A 17,654-nucleotide genomic window follows, 5' to 3' on the forward strand; every position below is an offset into this window, starting at 1 on the left:
CTCCTGATCTTCACAACAGCCCTGAGTGGGAGACTACCATCAACCTCATCTGACAGATACCAGGAGTAAACTGCCCAAGGTCACAGCCAATAAAGAGAAGCAGCAGGACTTGAACCCAGGCAGGCCCCGGAGCACCTGTCTTTAATGACAAGCTACACAGCCTCTCTGATCCAAGGAGATGACAAACGCGTTCATGCTTTAGAAACGATAAAGGGCTGAAATGAACACAAGACACTTCAACTTTTCACTGTCTCCTTTCTTTGCCTTCTTCAGATCTGCCTCAAAATAATCAAGATAATTTGCCTTCTGTTTGTATCCCCAAACTAGCTGGGAAAAAAAAAAAAAACAACTTAATATGCATTATCCTTCAATAAGTCAGGCCATGAGTGGAATGCACAAGCCAAATAAAGACATCTCAGCAGCCGTGTGCTCAGAAAATGCAGTGGCTGAGACCCACCTCCCACCCACCAAGAGAAGTGGGACCCGGAGCCCTACCTAAGCCCCCACCTCCTCCCTCCAAAAACACGGGTCATTAGAATCGTAAGACTGACTTCAAAGACAAGGAAGCCTCTTAGTTGAAGGTGTTTTGTTGGTCTGTCTTCTGCCAGGTCTTGCCGGATACTGGAAAGACACTGGTGAGCAGGCAGGCAGTGTCCCTGGCCCCAGCTCCAGCCATTGGTACTTACAGGCCAACTCGGATCACACCACGAGGTGGGCAAGGGGCACTGCAAGATAGTACAGAGGGGTTACCTCACCCTGACCTGAGGAGCTAAAAAAGAGTCTCCCAATAAAGCAAGAGAATATCAGCCAAACATGAGGGGTGGGGCCCGCTGAAACAGGCTGCTTAAAGAGCAGGAGGGCTCGCAGGTTGAGGATTGAGCTGGGACACCACGGGAGTCAGACAGTGAGCCGGACTGTTACCAGCTCCATCATGGCACCCGTCATCATCCTGAGCAGAAGAAGGAATCATCAACATATTTTAAGCAGGAGACTTGTGAGCTCAAACTTGCACATTTAAAGGTCACTCTGATGCTATGCGGGGAGAGACAGGAGGTGGTGAGACAGTGGGGCCAGTGAGGAGACTTCTGCAAATGTCCCGGGCTCTGAGAGAAGCGGTGGGGGTGTTCGCTCATCCGTTTAGCAACCAACGCTTACTAAGCACGTGCCAAGCACCAGAAACCATGGTTCGACTGACCGCAGTGCTGGACGCAGGAGGGTCCAGGGCCGCTGATGTGCAGAGGGAGTGAAATCCACGAGGCAGCGATGTGGCCTGGTTGGTTTTGCTGGTTTCGTCAGCCCACCCAGAGGCAGTGTTCCCAGCCCTCCCCTGGTCACTGGCTCCCAGTGGCCACCTCCCTACGAAGCTGGCCTGCTGGCTAATTGGTGGGAGAGGAAGGGGCAGGTGCAGGTGTTAGGAGGTGCCCTCCAGACCCCACCGGGGACCAGATATTGTCAGTGTGCCTTCAGGATCAAAAACAAACCGAAGGCTTACGAGGGCCCATTCCCACCTCGTGACTCATCAGAATAAAGCAACTCCAGCCTCTGCAAACCAAAAGCTCTGAAAACCCTCCTCGAAAGCAAGATGTGCCCATCATTACGTGACTGAGAAGGACAACACGATTCAGAGGAAGTCTCCCCGGGAAAGGCAGCATTCCCCACAAGACATCTTGCGAGGAAATTACCACGCTCTGGTTTTCTAAGCCAAGGTCCCCAAGCACAGTGTTTTGGCCAAGGATTCCGATGAACTGCCAGCAGGATAATGTGGTGACGCTGTCTGAACTACTGTGAAAACGCATTAAAATCTCAATGTCTGAGCTCATCCAAGCAATTAAAATGAGCACGGACTGCTCTGTTTTAGACTGGGAAAAACAAAGATCGGCGAGCATCAGCCTCTAGAATCCTCTGTGGCTTCTTGGAAACTTTAAAGGCATTTAGGGCAAGCACTTTTGCTATCCAAACCAAGCTGAGGGTACTCTAGTTAACCAGCCACGTCTCCACCGGCTTAAGTTAAGTGTTGAGGGGTGAAGGGGGCATGTGCAGCACTGAAAGAAAGCCCATACCCACCGCGGGCTTACTCTGCGCTGGCCCTGCGCTAACGCCCACAGAAAGAAGTGTCTTCAGATTCACTATGCAGGTGAAGAGGACGAAATGCAGAGAGGAACTGTAACACAGAGAAATCATCGCAGTGACTTTCAAAGGAAAGAAAACACGCTTCTACTTGCTAACTACACAAACCTCTTCAGTGGTGCCTGTCGTCTGCTAAGAAAGACAGGCCAAGAACTCATGTGATCTTAAAACTCGGGGGGTTCTAACTCTCATCACAAACCCCAGGGATAAGGGAGGATTTCGAATAAACGCCTTTTCCAGGAAACCTAAGTGTGGTGAGCTAGGTAAACGGCTGGACAGTCAGGCAAGCAGTCCGGGGTCCGGTGCGGACCCAGCATCCCCCAGCTCGCCCCTCGGGAGGCACTGGTCAGCTCATGGGGCTGACCTTGCCTATGGGCAAAATTGGCCATCAGGGCTCCAGGTACTGAAATGTACAGAGACCCATTCACAGGAAGTGCCCCGCAGGTCTAGTGAGAACTCAGAGCTTTCACTGCAGGCTCTCGGGTTGGATCCCTGGTAGGGGAACGAAGACCCCACAAGCTGCACGGCGTGGCCAAAAGAAAACAGCGAGACCCCCACTCACAAACAGAACAACAAACGTGCAGCAGCCTTGCTATGCAGTCATTAAGCCACAGCTCCAAGAATCCACGGACAGCTCTTTCAGGACACAGTCCAGTTGGGTCAGGTCTTACGTTAACAGTGGCAAGGAAGTCAGTACCCTGTTTTTCCCCTTTGGACACAAATGTAAGACGTATATTTAGAGTGCAGACATCCAGCAGGCTCTCTGACGCAGGAGTCAGCCTGTCAGGAGAGAGTCTAGGGCTGGCCTGAAGCGTGGCGTCATCCAGACACAACTGGCAAGTGAAGCGGCAGAAAAGATGAGCTGGCCCGGAGGAGGCCTGGATTACACGAGAGAAGCACAAGGAGCCTCACAGCCCTGCGCCGGCTCAACCCACCACAAGGAAAAGAAGCTGAGAAAGTGGGCAGGCGGGACATCAGATTCCTTCCACACCGATAACCCTGCGCCTCCATCCCCCACCATCAATGTGCAACTCACCTGGAGGAAAAATGATATGGGGCCATTTCCTGTCCACTAACATCTCTGGAATAGAAGAGAAAGTGCCCTTTGCAGGCTCTGGTTACAACCCACAGAAGGCTTTGGGCAAAACACACAATCCTGATCAGCCCAGAAAGGGCTACTGTAAGACAGCCAAAGCGGGACTCAAGCTGAGTCCCCCGAACGCCCACCCGGGACAGAGAGACTCCTGGAGGGCACGTGTGCCACACGTCCAGCCGCCTCTGCCCCTGCTCAGGGTGGCTTCTTAACAGATCTCCTGCTCCTTCAGAGAGGAAGGAGGAGGGAGTCACAAGTCTGATTCCAGGCCACAATACAGTGACAGTTTCCAGAAACCACAACTAATGAGCGGAACAGAGACATGGAGTCAGGCCAGAGCCCTGGGTGGAGCCCAGTTAGAATTACGGGGGCCTCACGTGACTTCCACTAACGTCTCCACTCCTGTGTCACAGGAGGCTACGCTGTCTAGAGGACCTCTGAGAGGGAGTCCTCCACTAAGGGCCTCTGGGGCTGAGCTCTGCCCTGGTCTGGTCTGAGATGCTCTGTAGTGGGCACAGCAGGACACACAACGGTTGCGCTTAAGACGTTACCGGACGAGACTGACTCTCCTCCACTCCCGGGGTGCACTTTCATTTCCAGGACCATGGAAATGTACAAACGATTCCACCGTTCTTTCCCAGGTGAGAGATGACCTCAGCCATCATCCAGCCCACTCTTTACCAACAAGGCAGCTAGAACCCAGAGGAGCAAAGCCACACGTGCCAGGGCCCACGGCTGGACAACGCACAGCCAGAACCAAACCCCAGACTCTCGAGACCTCTGTCCAACGTTCCTGTGACCACCGCTGCCTCGATAAAGCCTTACCCTGCTGTCACAGGGAATAAGAGGTGCTAACGGCACACGCGCACACTACGCGCTGGGCGCTGCTCTGGGTCCCGGGCATGTTACACTCACTGGTCCTCCTGCAGTCCTGGAAGGGGGACGTGTTATCACCCACTTGTGACTGATGAGGAGGCTGGGACAGGGAGGGTGTCCAACTCGCCCCAAGTCATAAAGCTGGGGCCTCAAACCCAACAGAGTCCAACCCCAGAGCCTTGCTGGTCACAAGCACCCAATTCACAAACTGGATATAATCCAAGTGCTTGTTTTTACACAGGCCCATGCGTGCAAATGTTCTCCTAAGGAAATAACGCTAGAAATCCTTGACGCCCATGGCATTCTCCCCACCAGATAAGGGACCACAGACCAACCTGAACCCTGAGCTCTGGGAGCAAGGCCTCCCTGACGGCCTGAGTGAGAGGACTCCGCCTCAGTTCACAGCGATGGTCTGCCCTGGGCCGGCCACAGCCCTTCCCACCGGCTCCTCGGCCGTCCCTTCCTTCCTGCTTGTGGTTTCTTTCCAGGCCCTTCACGCTGCCTTTACCGCCCCTCAACTCCCACGTCCCATCCACACCCCTGGCTCCACACCACAAGGCCCCCAAGAGGCTAAGTGCCTTCCTCACCAAACTCCCAAACCCTCACCCCATCTCCAGGTTTATGAGGAAATACAGCCCCTCCCACGAATTCATACCAATGTGTGAGGTGCTGAGATCTATGTCCAGGCCTCCTCAAGGGTAAAAGGTTCTGACTACTTACATGAACTTGTGATTTGTAGGATTTCAGAAGAATATACTGAAGTCACGTTTGGGAGGCCGGGTAATAGGGAAACCACTGGAAGACAGGCCAGCATGCCCCGAGGGTCAGTCCTGGTCACCGTCTTTTAAGATCATAATACCAGCCCCCAGAGCCTACTTACTCTGTGCCAGGGAAGTGCTGTGCTTATATTACCTCATTCGGTCTCAAAATATTTCTCTGTGGTGGGTACAGCTGTCATCCCCATTTCAGAGAATACAAAACTGAGGCACACAGAGGGACACCGTATGGCTGTCAGGGAGCAGAGCAGGAATGCGAACCAAAGGCCAAGTCTGCAGCCTGAGCAACACTGCCACGGCGTAGACACACACACGGTCTCCACGTGCCACTCACACACACTCACTGCACAGAGTCACCCTACGGCACGACACGCGCTGTGCCCTTCATCTCCCCTCTAACACTATGATACAAAGGGCTGCACCGTCCCCCTTCACAGGCAAGGAAACGCATGTTTCCAACAAGCCTGTCCCGTGTTCAAGGCACAGGCTAAGTGCAGAGGTGGATCGTATCTCGGGCAGCCCAACTCCAGAACTCAGAGCCAAGTCTCGACGCTTCTGGCTGTATCTGCCTTCACTTCTGAATCCAGCAGTATCTAGAAACCCCGGAGGCTGGTTTTGTTCTGTTTGGTTGTGTTACTCTTTGTTCTTCTCATAATGCTCCCACAGGGCTTGGGGTGGGGAGGGCAGCAAGGGTGCAGGCTCAAGGCCAACCAGGGAAGACTCGACTCTAGTCAAACTCCAGGCAAATTTGTGAAAGAAAACCTCTAACAATGGTACCGGGGACCTCTGCTAACAATCAGAACAATCTGGGAACAGTCCCTAATCCAAAGTGATGACTAAGGCTTGGGGGCTATTTTAGTGCTTTTCTTTCCTCATTATGTTCTGAATGAATCCATATTCCCTGAGTGAGTCCGGGTGGGCCTGGTGGAGAGAAAAACACTAGGAACGTAAATTAGTTACTGGTAATAAATACACTGGTGGCGCAGATGGTAAAGCATCTGCCTGCAATACGGGAGACCCAGGTTCAGTCCCTGGGTTGGGAAGATCTCCTGGAGAAGGAAATGGCAACCCGCTCCAGTATTCCTGCCTGGAGAATCCCAGGGACGGTGGAGCCTGGTAGGCTACAGTCCATGGGGTCGCAAAGAGTCGGACATGACTGAGCGACTTCACTTCACTTCACACTGAGTGTGATATCCAGTGAGCGGTAGTGCACCGAGCGGGACAGTCAGTTCTCGGTAATACACCAGGTGGGATAAACCCTGAGAGGCTGACAGAGTTGACGTGGCTCTTCCCAGATAGTTTTCGCACTTTTGCTAAAACAGCAGCTGCCACAGAACACCGGACATGGGGTGCTGTCGCTGAAATGAGCCTGACTCCATCGACTCCAGAAGGCTTCCCCCAAGCCCCGCCCCTTCTGAGCGCCGAAGGCACCCCAGGTGACAGGCCACATCGATGAAACACCAGGCTTGGCCCTCAAAAAGCTTACTGTCAATTCACCAACTGACCTCACCTTTCCTGTCAAATTACCCTTCTGAAGCCTGGCCCTAGCCTCCACCACAGGACCTCAGAATCTTCTCATCTACAAGTAACATAGCTAGATTTCCCAGTGATGGCCCCAAATGGAAATGCCCTAATCACGCTTCATCAAAAATACAAGCACACAAACCACAAAAGGGCTTGTAAATTAAAAATTCAACAGAAAAAGCTCTTTACTTATTCTCTCATTCATTCAGTGAATTATAACTGAATGTGCACTGGGTACCAGGAGCCCCGCTCAGCACTGGGGTGGGACTCCCCCAGGGAACGAGACAGGCGCAGTCTCTCTCCCCTGGGACTTAAAAGACGACGGGGCGCTTCGAGGAAAAGGTTCCGTGTTGCAGCCTGAACCAGTCCCGGCACCGTTAGCTCCCTGATGCCCAAAACGTCAAGAGCACCGTCGAGGCTGGATCTGCGGGACATCGATGTTACAGCAACTTCAAGCTGCTGAAAACCAGATTCTGGTGATAACAGCTCGGGAGGGTAAAATGGGAAAAATGTCTGCAGACTCTCCAACTGAATATTCCTGGAATAAAAAGTCACTTTTTCTCTAATAAAAGTGAAAAATTAAGTGTACAGAAGCCAAAAAAAGGCAGCGGCAGCCCGTTTCCCCAGGGCCTACTTCCTAAACCCTAGGAGACACTTCTGGGGTCTTCGCTGCTTCAAACTCTACCAGGGAAGGGCTGAGGTCTTCAAGAAAGGAAGACAGTCAAAGCCGGAAATCAAATCCCTGGTGAGGAGATGCTGGGAACCTTCAGAAAGGGGTCTTGGAGGAGTCAGTTCAGTCTAACGCTTGGCATATCTGGGTGCCATCAGTGACGGAAGTCCACGTCCGCTATCTTATAAGGACAGCGCTGACGCCAATTATTTTTTGCCCTCGTCAAGAGAGCTTGTCATCCCTCTACAGAACAATTATCTATAGGTGCATCAGAGTTGAAAGCTACATTCCTTCCCCAATTCAGCACAGGGAAAGTGCTGCTCACAGCAATTTGACATCATTTCATTACATTAATTTTTAAATGTGTTACCCTAACAATTATGCCAACTACCATGTAATTAATATTCTGACTGACTTTACAAAAATTACAAAATCCCCTAAAGAAAATAATTAGTCAGTAAGCGTGAACAAGACTTCTCTTTGGCCAACAGCACATAAAACAGAAAGTTCATCACAAAATGGGTGGTATCAAAGCCTTTCCCAAACTTTCTTCGATTCTTAGCCAACAGTGCGGAAAGCTGACATTGGCAAGTTACCCCAAAATCCACTTAACATATTAATGTACCTACTGGTTTAAACTCTTGGAGAGTAAAATGATGAATGATGAAAGCATCTGCAATCAAAAAGCTCTTTTCATGTGTAGGAGGGGCAAGATAAACACCTATCATTGCTTCCTGCTTCCATAACCCCAGCTGGAAATTAGAATACTGGCTTATTTCTTGGGGCTACTTCCTGAGTTTATTAAAGAAATGTATATAAGGCATCCTTACCCTTGGTTTCCTCTTTTTGTTCAAGGTCAAAGTACAGCTTTCTTATAACAGATTTCAAATCCCTTCTAGAGTAAGGACAGTATAAATAAGCAATAGCCAAATAACACATTATCTACCGTAACAGAAATAAAAAACATGTCTTCTCTGCAGCCCACTTTGGATAACTGGCAAGGGCCGCTGAGCCCCACAACAGAGCTGTGAGTCCAGAGGGAGCCTCAGCAGGGAAGAATGCAGAAGGTGATTAGCGATGTTTGCCCTGGACTGGAGCGACAGTGTGAGGAGCGGGGCCTGTATTTGCCATCTCCACCCTTCAGTAAACCACTAAAAATGAGTAAAACGTGATACAGATTCATGAATAAAGTATGACACATGAATTGCTCCTGACAAGAAGACTAAAGGGAGGGGAAAATGTTTAGTACAGTCAAAACCTTAAGCCAAACGGGATTACAGCATCCAGTTTTAGAGTGAAGAACACTGGGCTAAGTCAGGAGTGGCAAATTCTAGTCTAGCTATGAGGCCGTGGGCAGGGTGGTTCATGGGGCCTTGACTTGCCTGGCTATAAAATAAGGGGATAAGCTAAAAACATCTCTGATTCATTTTCCTTATTTTGCAGAGTAATGGTGCAGGGGTCCAAAATGCCCTCCCTGCTGGGCATAGAGAGCTGGTGAAGGAACAGTCACTTCACCACGTGCGCCAGGCCAGGACGCGACCCAAACCCCAACCCCACTCACACTCCTTGGGCAGGACGTACACCCTGACACATCTCTACATCTAGTTTTAACCCGCAGCGTCTCCAGGACAAGCATTTCCGCACACGTACTGCTTCTTTCCCCTAACACACCCTCCTCTGCATCTGAGAGGGGAGGAACAGGGACTTCTATCTTAATATTCTATTAAACTGGGCAAACAAAACTACCTTCACGTCGGAATCCGCTAAGGAGTGTGTAACAACTCACCTGCCGAAATTTAAAAATAAAAAAAAAAAACTACCTTCACTCAACCGGTACGTGTCATCACTTTGATTTAAAACCAGCTGCTTCCACTGGGGTCTCTGGCACTCATGGCCTCAAGATCAGCCTAAATCTTCCCACCACTGAAACGTCTCCACCACTTGAGCCTATTCTGAGAACATTACCCACACGATACATCAACACAGCTTCCACATCCAAAAGGCAAGATCAGGCATCCAACCAGAAATAAGTCACCTACACATCAGATCCCCCGTGCTAGGATGCCCACACGAGCCCCTGGGGAAACAAGGAAGCTCACACAGGACAGCCTGAGAGGGCAGCGTTCTCCGTGTGGGGCCTGAACAGCCTGGTGTCTGGCCCTGGCAACTGCCCCAGACAGCCATGGTTTTGTGTCTGTCCTGCACCCCCTCCTGCCTCTATCCGTGCAGCCCCAATCCCTGCGTTTCAGCTGATCTGCACTGGGCAATCAGAGAATCCCAACCGCTGAGCTCAACAAGCTGTCTGGGTAGGCAGGGGCTCCTCCCAAACAGGGCTCGCATCCGTTTTCAGCGTCTGGCGTGAAGGACCACACAAACCTCCAGCTGCCGGCCTGTCTTTCCCACCACTGGGAGACACCAGGCCAACACTGGGAAGCGGGCACAGAGAGGGCAGCAGAATGACCGATGCCCACACCAGCTGGGCACCTGATGCTCAGGACTGAAGTGGGTTTCTGTCCATAGCAGCCCGAGTCTGGAGGACAACCCTTACAGGCTAAATGCGTGCCTCCCGGGCTCAAGCTCCTTCTTTAGTGTCCCACAATAAATCGTTTCTCCCTGAGTCTCAGACGCAGCTGCCTGGGTCCCACTGTAAACCAAAGAATGTTAAATATTCCCACAGAGAAATTCAAAGGCATAATGCTACACGCCAGAAACACTGCCACGGCTCATCTGTCACCTGAGACCCAAGAGTGAAAAGAGGAGAAGGGTGATGGGTAACGGGAGAGGGAAGGGCAGATCACAATCAGTAACGCTAAGAACAATCCTCTCCAGGGAGCAGCAGCCTAGGGAGAAAAGCTTCCAAAATCGTTCCAAACATACATTCTAGCTTTCCATCAGCAGCAGAAAACAAAACAAAGCACAACACAACAGCCCACAGCACCAAACAAGAGGAACCCGTGAGCAAGCACACGGACTGCGCCAGGCTGACGAGCCTGATTCTCCTGGTATTCTTACACTGCAGCTTAGTTTTCCTTTCACAGAGGTCCTGGGGGCTCCGCCACGGGGCTACCACGAACAGCAAATTCTATGGAGAGTGTTCCCCTCCATGGGGAGTCAGACACAATTGAGCAAGTGAACAATAGAGAGCGCTTAGAGCAATCTCCCACAGACGGGGGCAGAGTAGTTAAGAGAAGAGAGAGTATTAGGAGGTGGGGATTAACGTATACGCACTACTATATATATGGAGAAGGAAATGGCACCAACTCCGGTATTCTTGCCTGGAGAATTCCGTGGACAGCGGAGCCTGGTGGGCTACAGTTCTTGGGGCTGCCAAGAGTCGGACACGACTGGGCAACTAAGCACACACTACCATATATAAAATAGATCATCAGCAAGGACTTACTCCACAGAACAGAGAACTATTCACAATAGTTTGTAATAACCTATGAATGAGAAAATCTGAAGAATATATACATAGATATGTATGCGCCTAAAACCGATACGATACTATCAATCAACTACAGTTCAATTTAAAACAACAGATGAAAAAAGGACAGTGAGAGTGATTTACCAAACAGTCCTCTAGAGACGTTCCATCAACAATGGGGAAGGCAGGCCAAGCAATAAAAGCAGAGTGTGCAGCTGCACTTGCAGACCACCAGTCCTTCGCTTCCTGGGAGTCAGGAACCCCCGAGAATCTGATGAAAGCTAGGGAGTCCTTCCCAGAAAAACACACACACACCAGCACAACTCGGAGTGTGATTTCATGGGGTCAAAATAACTGCTCCTTAACCCAGTCTCTAGGTTAAACACACCCAAGTTTGAACTTTAAAAAAAATGTAATTACCTGAGCATCATGATTAATTTCTGAGACTTCAGAGGACTATATAATCTCTCCCAGGGACAGTCTAAAACTTCCAACTCTATAACCCCATGCCAAATCAAGAACAAAAAAAGTTAAGAAAAACTTACCCTCACTTTCTGCCTTTATGCAATGTCAGAAAGCTTGCTTTTTCCTGTATTAGCTTCATTCCTGACACATCCCCCTTACCTTGTTTGACCATTTATACGCCTGGAGGAGCTGACTGTACAGAGGGGTTTTGTCCTGCACGGGATCCAGACTTAACAGCCCGCTGTTATGGAGAGGATGGTTCTCAGAAGGCTTGCCCACCAAGTTGCTCAGACGTTCCAGCTCACTGAAAAGCAAACAGACGCAGCAAGAAAACCTGAGTCCCCTGAAACTCCAGTCCTTAGCCTACTGCATCGGTCCAAGGCTGTTCTTCAAACTGCTCATTTATAAGTCCCTTAAGAAGAAATACTTTCTGAAAGGTTAAGAAGACAAGGGCCAGGAGCTTCCCTAGTGGTCCAGCACTCAAGAACCTGTCTTGCATTGTGGGGGACACGGGTTCAATCCCTGGTCAGGGAACTAAGACCCCACATGCCGAGGAGCAATGAAACCCACATGGAACAGCTGAGCCTGAGCAGCAAATGGAAGGTCCAAGTGCTGCAATGAAAGGTCCCACACGACGGAACAAAAATCCCAAGTAAATAGACAAATATTAAAAAGAAGAAGATGACTAGAGCCACGTGAGAGAACCCCTAGCAGGGGCTTATCCCATTTTACAGCTGAGCTTTCTGGCACCATTCCAGAGGAGAACAAGGGTCAAGAGCAATGAAATCAACAGGACTCCTAAAATCAGGATTGAACAACTCAAATCATTCTTTGCAGGGCTGGGGGAGGGGAGGGCCTTCTGGAATTTCAAAATGTGGTATAACACTGCTTCTCACTAAGAGAGTTTTCAGATCCACATACAGATCATTCTATTTGCAGTACAGCAAGTACCTCAATAAATGATGATTATTTACCATTCACAGAGAGAGAGATTTGTACGTGGTGCTTCACAGATGGTAAAACTTAACAAAACAAAAAAGAGATAAACAAACGGAAAGACACCATGGAGGGGGCTGTGTCAAACAAACACGCTTCAGTGTAGCAGGAAAAAAAAAAACAAACCCTAGAGCAGCTTGGGAAAGAGAGTGAACAGCAAAAGCACATTCAGCAGCACGTTCTGAGGGGCCAGTGCCCGAGTGTCAACAAGAGACCATAGGAACAGCTTCTCATGCCACGTTCTTCTTGGACTCTTCAGCCTCTTTCCTCTTCGCGCTGCTGTCTACAGATTTATGAAGACAATGGGGTGAGATCAACACTCTTATTAAACTTTCTACAATGCTGATGGTTTTCAGCACCCTGCACATTACCAAGGAAAACCCACCGAAGAGGAGAAGAAAGGGAAGAACCACCAGCACCCAGACTCAGGCAGGGCAAGTATTAACTGGAACTTCACCAGAGAACAGAAAGTAAGTGTGGGAGTGAGGAGGGGGTGTGGCCGCCTGGCTCTCCCCCAGAACAAGAATGGCAACTTACTTACAAGAAAAAAAATAAATAAGAAGAGGCTCCCAGCATTTGGTTACCACCTCCTCCTCCATTCTACCTCCTCCTTCCATCTGGTTACTAAGGAGACCAAGTTGAGGAGACTTAAAAAAAAAAAACAAACCTAGCCACTCCAGAAATTAGGATGAGTAGCTCACCCAATGCCTTCGCCTGCTAAGGTCAGTTTTGAGAAGTAAAAGACAAAAACCCTGTAATTCTAACTTCCCTGAGAAGGTCTGACTCTCATAAGGATAGGACCTATTAAAAATTGCCTATTAAGTACCAGGCATTTTACAAGCATCCTCTCACTTCATGTCACTGATAAAGTAGAAGAAGTTGACTTGTTAAGAGAAAGAAATATACAATCCTTAACCCTGAAGGACCCCAAATTAGCTTTTGTTGGGAGGCCTAGGGTGGGGGTGTGGGGATGAGGTGTTTAAGCAGAAGTCATTAAGCTGGTTAAGCCTGTGATGAGGTCTCTTTTGAGGCAGGAACTTAATAGAAGCAGTGAGAGTGGGAGTTAAAGTAGTGATCAGGTGGTTAGGGGGTGGGGTAGGAGAAAAGAGAAAGAACAAAGCCTGTTTAATCATGTTTTGGAGGTGGGGTAGGGACTGGAACTGATGAATTCCAAGTTCAGGGACGAAAACCTGTGGCCAATTAGGTGGAATACACTTGACTCTGGGGCAGCGTTGAACAGGTCCTTTTTGGTACTATTTGATCAGACGTGGTGGAGCCCAGAGGGCCCACAGGTGGGAACCCTGACGAGCCGAGAAGACGAGTGGAAGTTAATGGGAAGAGCAGGTCCCCTCGCGAGGAATGGAAGGACCACAGAGGTGGTCCTGGGTGGCGGGAGTCAGCCAACAGCAGGACGCCAAGAGAAGGGAGACGCGAAAGCGGGGGTGGAAGATGAGGAGGCCGTGAGGGGCAGGGAGAGGCCTAGAGAGGAGAGAGAGGGAGCAACGAAAAGAACGAGCAGCCCGTGACTAAGGAGACTCCCGCGGGGGTGGGGCAGGGTAGGAGGTCCCGACCCCCGGCCCCTTCAGCCGGTACCTACTTGAGGTCCCGGTTGACCGAATGCAAGTTGTCCTGGAAGTGAGCAATGAAGGCCTTCTCCCGGCCCTCCAGCGTCTCTTTGTTCCGCATGCCATCCTTCAGGCAGTCGAACACCCTGCTCACGCTAGAGCGGAGCGCCTGAATGGCACTAATGGCCTGGGCAAAGGCCTCCAGATTGACACCAACACTTAGCACGTCCGCCATGTTGCCGCCGCCACAGCCGGCTCTTCGAAACCGGCGAGCAAAAAGACGCGCCCGCTGATGACGCAAGCGCTCGGAGGATTCTGGGAAATGTAGTTTTCGCGGGACGGGGCCGTCCGGGAGGTTTGTGAGGCCACCCTAGGAGAGAGGATTTCCACTTTAAAGGAATGCGTGGGCAGGAACGCGATCACCTGAATTTAGGGAAGTCGGGCTGCGCTCTCGGCTTTCTTCATGGTAACAAGGAAATACAGAAAGTTCCCTCACTTCCCCAAACTTGCACTTTTGGGAGTCATATGGAAATGAATTGCTCAGAGCAATAAAGGGTCCGTGGTGTAAAGGATTGAATAAAATTCCTCCATATTCGTAAATCAATGGGGGAGAAGGGAAATTTCTTCCCTACAGTAGAATGCCAGCTAATAAATGCAGAATGAATGATGGAAAGAAAATTACTACTTGGCAACTGTTAGATTAATTATTGATTCAAATAGGAACTGAAGAATGCCAGGGGGTGAAAGGGTGAGGAATAGCAGCATGGTTATATAGTCTCAAAGTAGCATCCCTCAAGAAACTCGCTAATTAAGAAGGAAAAAATAATAATCCAGAAGTTTCAGCTCTGGCTGTATGATCAAAAGAAGGAAAAGTAGGGTCTGGAAAAGGTATTCGTTATTTGTACACCCAAGTTTGTAGCAGCATTATCCACAAGAGCCAAAAGGTGGAGGCAACCCAAGTGTCCGTCCTGGGATGAGTTCATTAACATGTGGCATATACACACAAGGGAACATTTATTCAGTCTTAAAAAGGAAGGATGTTCTGACACCCACACATATTACAGTGTGGGTGAGGGCATCCTCACTGGCTCAGCAGTAAAGAATCCACCTGCAATGCAGGAGACACAGGAGACTCCGATTTGGTCCCTGGGTTGGGAAGATCCCCTGGAGGAGGGCATGGCAACCCAATCTAATATTCTTCCCTGGAGACTTTCATGGACAGAGGAGCCTGGGGGGCTGCAGTCCATAGGGTCCCAAAGAATAGGACATGACTGAAGCCACTGAGCACACAGGGACGTATAACATGGGTGAAGCTTAAAGATGTTATACTAGGTGAAATGAGTCAGACACAAAATGATAAACACCGTATAATTCCACTTATATGAAGTACCTGCTGCTGCTGCTGCTAAGTCGCTTCAGTCGTGTCCAACTCTGTGCCACCCTATAGATGGCAGCCCACCAGGCTCCACCATCCCTGGGATTCTCCAGGCAAGAACATGGAGTGGGTTGCCATTTCCTTCTCCAATGCATGAAAGTGAAAGGTGAAAGTGAAGTTGCTCAGTCATGTCCGACTCTAAGCGACCCCATGGACTGCAGCCTACCAGGGTCCTCCGTCCATGGGATTTTCCAAGCAAGAGTACTAGAGTGGGGTGCCATTGCCTTCTCTGATGAAGTACCTAGAAGAGTCAAATTCATAGAAACAGAGAGTGGATAGTGGTTGCCGGGAGCTGTGGAAGGGGGAAAGGGAAATCATTGTTCAGAGGACATAATTTCAGTTTGGGAAGATGAAAAAGTTCTGTGCATGTTGGTGACAGTTGCCCAGCAGTGAGAATGGACTTAATGCTACAGAACTGGACACTTCAAATGGTTAAAATGGTAATTTTAGGTTATATATATTTTATCATAAAGGTTTTTAATTCAATAATGTCAGTGAGGGGTGGGTAGGGAATAGAACTTCGCAGTGAAGAAACCTGGCTGACACCACACTGAGAGATCAAGGTCAAATCACCAGTATAGGACAACCCACCCCCTGATGTGAGGCACAGATCACAACATGACTTCTGTGATGTTCCAGCCAAAAAATGCAAACCCTGAACCTGCTCAGGATGTCTGACAAACTCAGAGATGTTAATAGACCCTTAAGAAAGAAAGGTGTTTTATTGTCTTGGGTTTATAGAGTTTCATTTTCTACCTTACCTTTCTAGTGTGGCCATTTATAGTGTTCCCTAAGGGAAAGGGGTAGAGATAGCAGGAAATGTCTAGGTGTGGAATTGTAAACAATTCATTGAGTCTCACTGAGCCTCAGTTTTCTCATCTGTAAATTAGGTCTAGTAATCATGCAATGGAACCCACTCCAGTACTCTTGCCTGGAAAATCCCACAGGCGGAGGAGCCTGGTGGGCTGCAGTCCATGGGGTCGCTAAGAGTCGGGCACGACTGAGTGACTCCACTTTCACTTTTCACTTTCATGCATTGGAGAAGGAAATGGCAACCCACTCCATGTTCTTGCCTGGAGAATCCCAGGGACGGGGGAGCCTGGCGAGCTGCCATCTATGGGGTCGCACAGAGTTGGACACGACTGAAGTGACTTAGCAGCAGCAGCAGCAATCATGCATGCATACATGCGTGCCAAGTTACTTCAGTCGTGTCTGACTCTTTGCAAGCCCATGGACTGTATCCCACCAGACTCCTGTGCCCATGGGATTCTCCAGGCAAGAATACTGGTATGGGTTGCCATGCCCTCCTCCAGGGGATCTTCCTGAACCAGGGATCAAACCCACATCTCCGGCATCTCCTGCTTTGGTAGGTGGGTTCTTTACCACTTGTGCCACCTGGGAGGCCCCTAGTAACAACACCTATCTTTATAAAATAGCTGTGGGGTTTATAACACCTTGCACGCAAAGCTTTTGAAATATCCTCAGCATACAATGAACAGTCAGAAGATCTTAACTGTGAGGAGGATGTGCTGAGAAAGTTTCCGATGGGACTGTGACCTACGCTTCCATCTCCCACTTGAGGAGTCTTTGCATAGAATCAAGCAAGGATCAGCAAGGGTTCTATTCAAATTGTCTCTAATGACATCACCCTGTTGATAAGAACTTGTCAATGAACTGTGTCCTATAGTTCGATATTTTAAATGGTCTTTTTAAAAATCTCTTTTGGGGAGTTGTTTTTCTTTTTTAAGTTTTTTTGCAGAAGATACTATTTAACTTTACAAAAGTGAAGAAAAATATCTGTGTCTTTTGGCTGGTTTTGGTTATGGCTTCAGTTTATTCATCCTTTCTAGGGGAAGAGTAGAGAAGGCAAACTCCATATCATGTTTTGACACAATGCCAAAGAATACTCAAACTACCGCACAACTGCACTCATCTCACATGCTAGCAAAGTAACGCTCAAAATTCTGCAAGCCAGGCTTCAACAGTATGTGAACCGTGAACTTCCAGATGTTCAAGCTGGATTTAGAAAAGGCAGAGGAACCAGAGATCAAATTGCCAACATCCATTGGATCATAGAAAAAGCAAGAGAATTCCAGAAAAAAAATTTACTTCTGCTTTATTGACTACATCAAAACCTTTGACTTTGTGGATCACACCAAACTGTGGAAAATCCTTCAAGAGTTGGGAATACCAGACCACCTTACCTGCCTCCTGAGAAATCGGTATGCAGGTCAAGAAGCAACAGTTAGAACCAGACATGGAACAACAGACTGGTTCCAAATTGGGAAAGAAGTACATCAAGGCTGTGTATTATCACTTTGCTTATTTAACTAATATGCAGAGTACATCATGAGAAATACCAGGCTGGATGAAGCACAAGCTGGAATCAGGAATGCTGGGGGAAATATCAATAACCTCAGATATGCAGATGACACCACCCTATGGCAGAAAGCAAAGAACTAAAAAGCCTCTTGAAAGTGAAAGAGGAGAGTGAAAAACTTGGCTTAAAACTCAACATTCAGAAAACAAAGATCATGGCATCACTTCATGGCAAATAGATGGGAAAACAATGGAAACAGTGACAGATTTTATTTTGGGGGGCTCCAAAATCACTGCAGATGGTGACTGCAGCCATGAAATTAAAAGATGCTTGCTCCTTGGAAGAAAAGCTATGACCAGCCTAGACAGCATATTGAAAAGCAG

The 17,654-nt window shown here is 49.0% G+C and overlaps 1 protein-coding gene and 1 long non-coding RNA gene across 5 annotated transcripts in view; both read right to left on the minus strand.

The window, feature by feature from the left end:
• The window catches only part of LOC129623677 (uncharacterized), a 30,851-nt gene extending 19,764 nt beyond the window's left edge, over positions 1 to 11,087 (minus strand). Inside the window, exons 1-2 of the long non-coding RNA XR_008700619.1 lie at positions 10,911 to 11,087; positions 552 to 725 (exon numbers count right to left, since the gene is read on the minus strand). This is a non-coding gene — a long non-coding RNA (uncharacterized LOC129623677). The remainder of the gene's footprint in view (positions 1 to 551; positions 726 to 10,910) is intronic.
• MED27 (mediator complex subunit 27) overlaps positions 1 to 13,841 on the minus strand; it is a 219,771-nt gene extending 205,930 nt beyond the window's left edge. For 2 of the 4 annotated variants that reach the window (XM_055541463.1, XM_055541464.1), the window contains exons 1-2: positions 13,549 to 13,836; positions 11,115 to 11,259 (exon numbers count right to left, since the gene is read on the minus strand). In XM_055541463.1, the coding sequence (XP_055397438.1) occupies positions 11,115 to 11,259; positions 13,549 to 13,751 (348 nt within the window). In that variant the 5' untranslated portion in view covers positions 13,752 to 13,836. Of the gene's footprint in view, positions 1 to 11,114; positions 11,260 to 12,492; positions 12,927 to 13,548 lie in introns of those variants that run through there. The other 2 variants (XM_055541461.1, XM_055541465.1) reach the window with 2 other exon arrangements.
• Positions 13,842 to 17,654: the final 3,813 nt, after the last annotated feature.

The sequence above is a fragment of the Bubalus kerabau genome, chromosome 11 (assembly GCF_029407905.1).
Source record: "Bubalus kerabau isolate K-KA32 ecotype Philippines breed swamp buffalo chromosome 11, PCC_UOA_SB_1v2, whole genome shotgun sequence".
NCBI classification, from domain to species: Eukaryota; Metazoa; Chordata; class Mammalia; order Artiodactyla; family Bovidae; genus Bubalus; species Bubalus kerabau.